We start from the raw sequence: 1,082 nt of genomic DNA on the forward strand, positions 1-1,082 counted from the left end.
AAAATATGACCATGTTAAAACCCTGCAGTGTCAGTATAGCTAAGACTCTTAGTCACAGGCTCTGATATGCCACATGTTGTAAAACATTGTTGATACGCAGGGACTCCGGAGGACGATTGCCTGTATGGATGAGGAGCATCCGCGCACAGTGGCCAGCATCAACAACAGATCACACCTAAGGCAAATTCTCAACATGGAGGGTCTCTACAGGCAGAATAAAGTAAGTCTTACAGCTGGAGGTTAGATTTTGTGCAAGCAGATAACATGAAAAGTCGGTGGCTGACTCCTCTGTTATTGCAGGCTCAGAACTCCCCCCTGAAAACATTACTGGAGATTATTGTAAAGCACCGCATCGAGGGCCTTAAGAATGACAAGATCACCTGCAGTGAAAGTGATCCCCTGCAGTCTACTCCAACCATCAGCTCGATTACCAGCTCTCCTGCAGTAACACCAAAACTGACGGATGATGCAAAGACAGAGGATAGCACAACAGCTTTTGCTGTCAGCAAACACATCAAAATAAGGTATCTCACAAGTTTTGTTTTTAATTTATAAATTTGTGCTGTTTAAACTGTTTGGAAATACAAGATAAATCTCTCTTGCAGGTCTGCGATGGGAGAAATCTGCCCCTCTCAGCCTACATATACTTCATTATTGCTTGAGACAGACAGGCTATCCAGTCAAAATCAAACCAGTTTCTGGGCTTATGACTCAGAGGACCAGAAAAGCCAGCCACAGATGACCTCCCTCCAAGACAAAGAGAGCTTCATCAGAAGAGAACCAGAAAAAAAGACTTTCATCACTGAGAGCACCCAAAGAAGCAGAACTAATCGTATTAGACGTGGAATGATGGCTGGACCAATTGCTAGCACACCTCAGGTACTGGATGCATGTATTAATTAATTAAATGTATTAATGCCATATTCATCATATTACTCATATTAATCATACAGTGTTCCCAATGTTTTTCCCTCTAGGAATCAAACAAAAAAAGGCAGAACCGAAAGCTAGAAGTGCCCCAGCTGCTGCTCAGAAAAGACGAAAATAGGCGGTTTGGGGATGGACTTTTAGTGACTGCTGTA

General features: G+C 42.9%; 1 protein-coding gene across 1 annotated transcript; it reads left to right on the top strand.

Annotated features, from left to right (window-relative positions):
* Nucleotides 1–100: 100 nt before the first annotated feature.
* LOC121965386 (probable ubiquitin carboxyl-terminal hydrolase MINDY-4) lies at nucleotides 101–1,070 on the top strand (the record flags this gene model as incomplete). Its single annotated transcript, XM_042515533.1, has 4 exons — nucleotides 101–220; nucleotides 301–524; nucleotides 606–879; nucleotides 978–1,070. Coding segments are annotated over 4 exons (711 nt in total), but the record flags the coding sequence as incomplete, so codon positions are not given.
* Nucleotides 1,071–1,082: the final 12 nt, after the last annotated feature.

This window comes from Plectropomus leopardus, unplaced genomic scaffold (assembly GCF_008729295.1).
Source record: "Plectropomus leopardus isolate mb unplaced genomic scaffold, YSFRI_Pleo_2.0 unplaced_scaffold19821, whole genome shotgun sequence".
NCBI classification, from domain to species: domain Eukaryota; kingdom Metazoa; phylum Chordata; class Actinopteri; order Perciformes; family Serranidae; genus Plectropomus; species Plectropomus leopardus.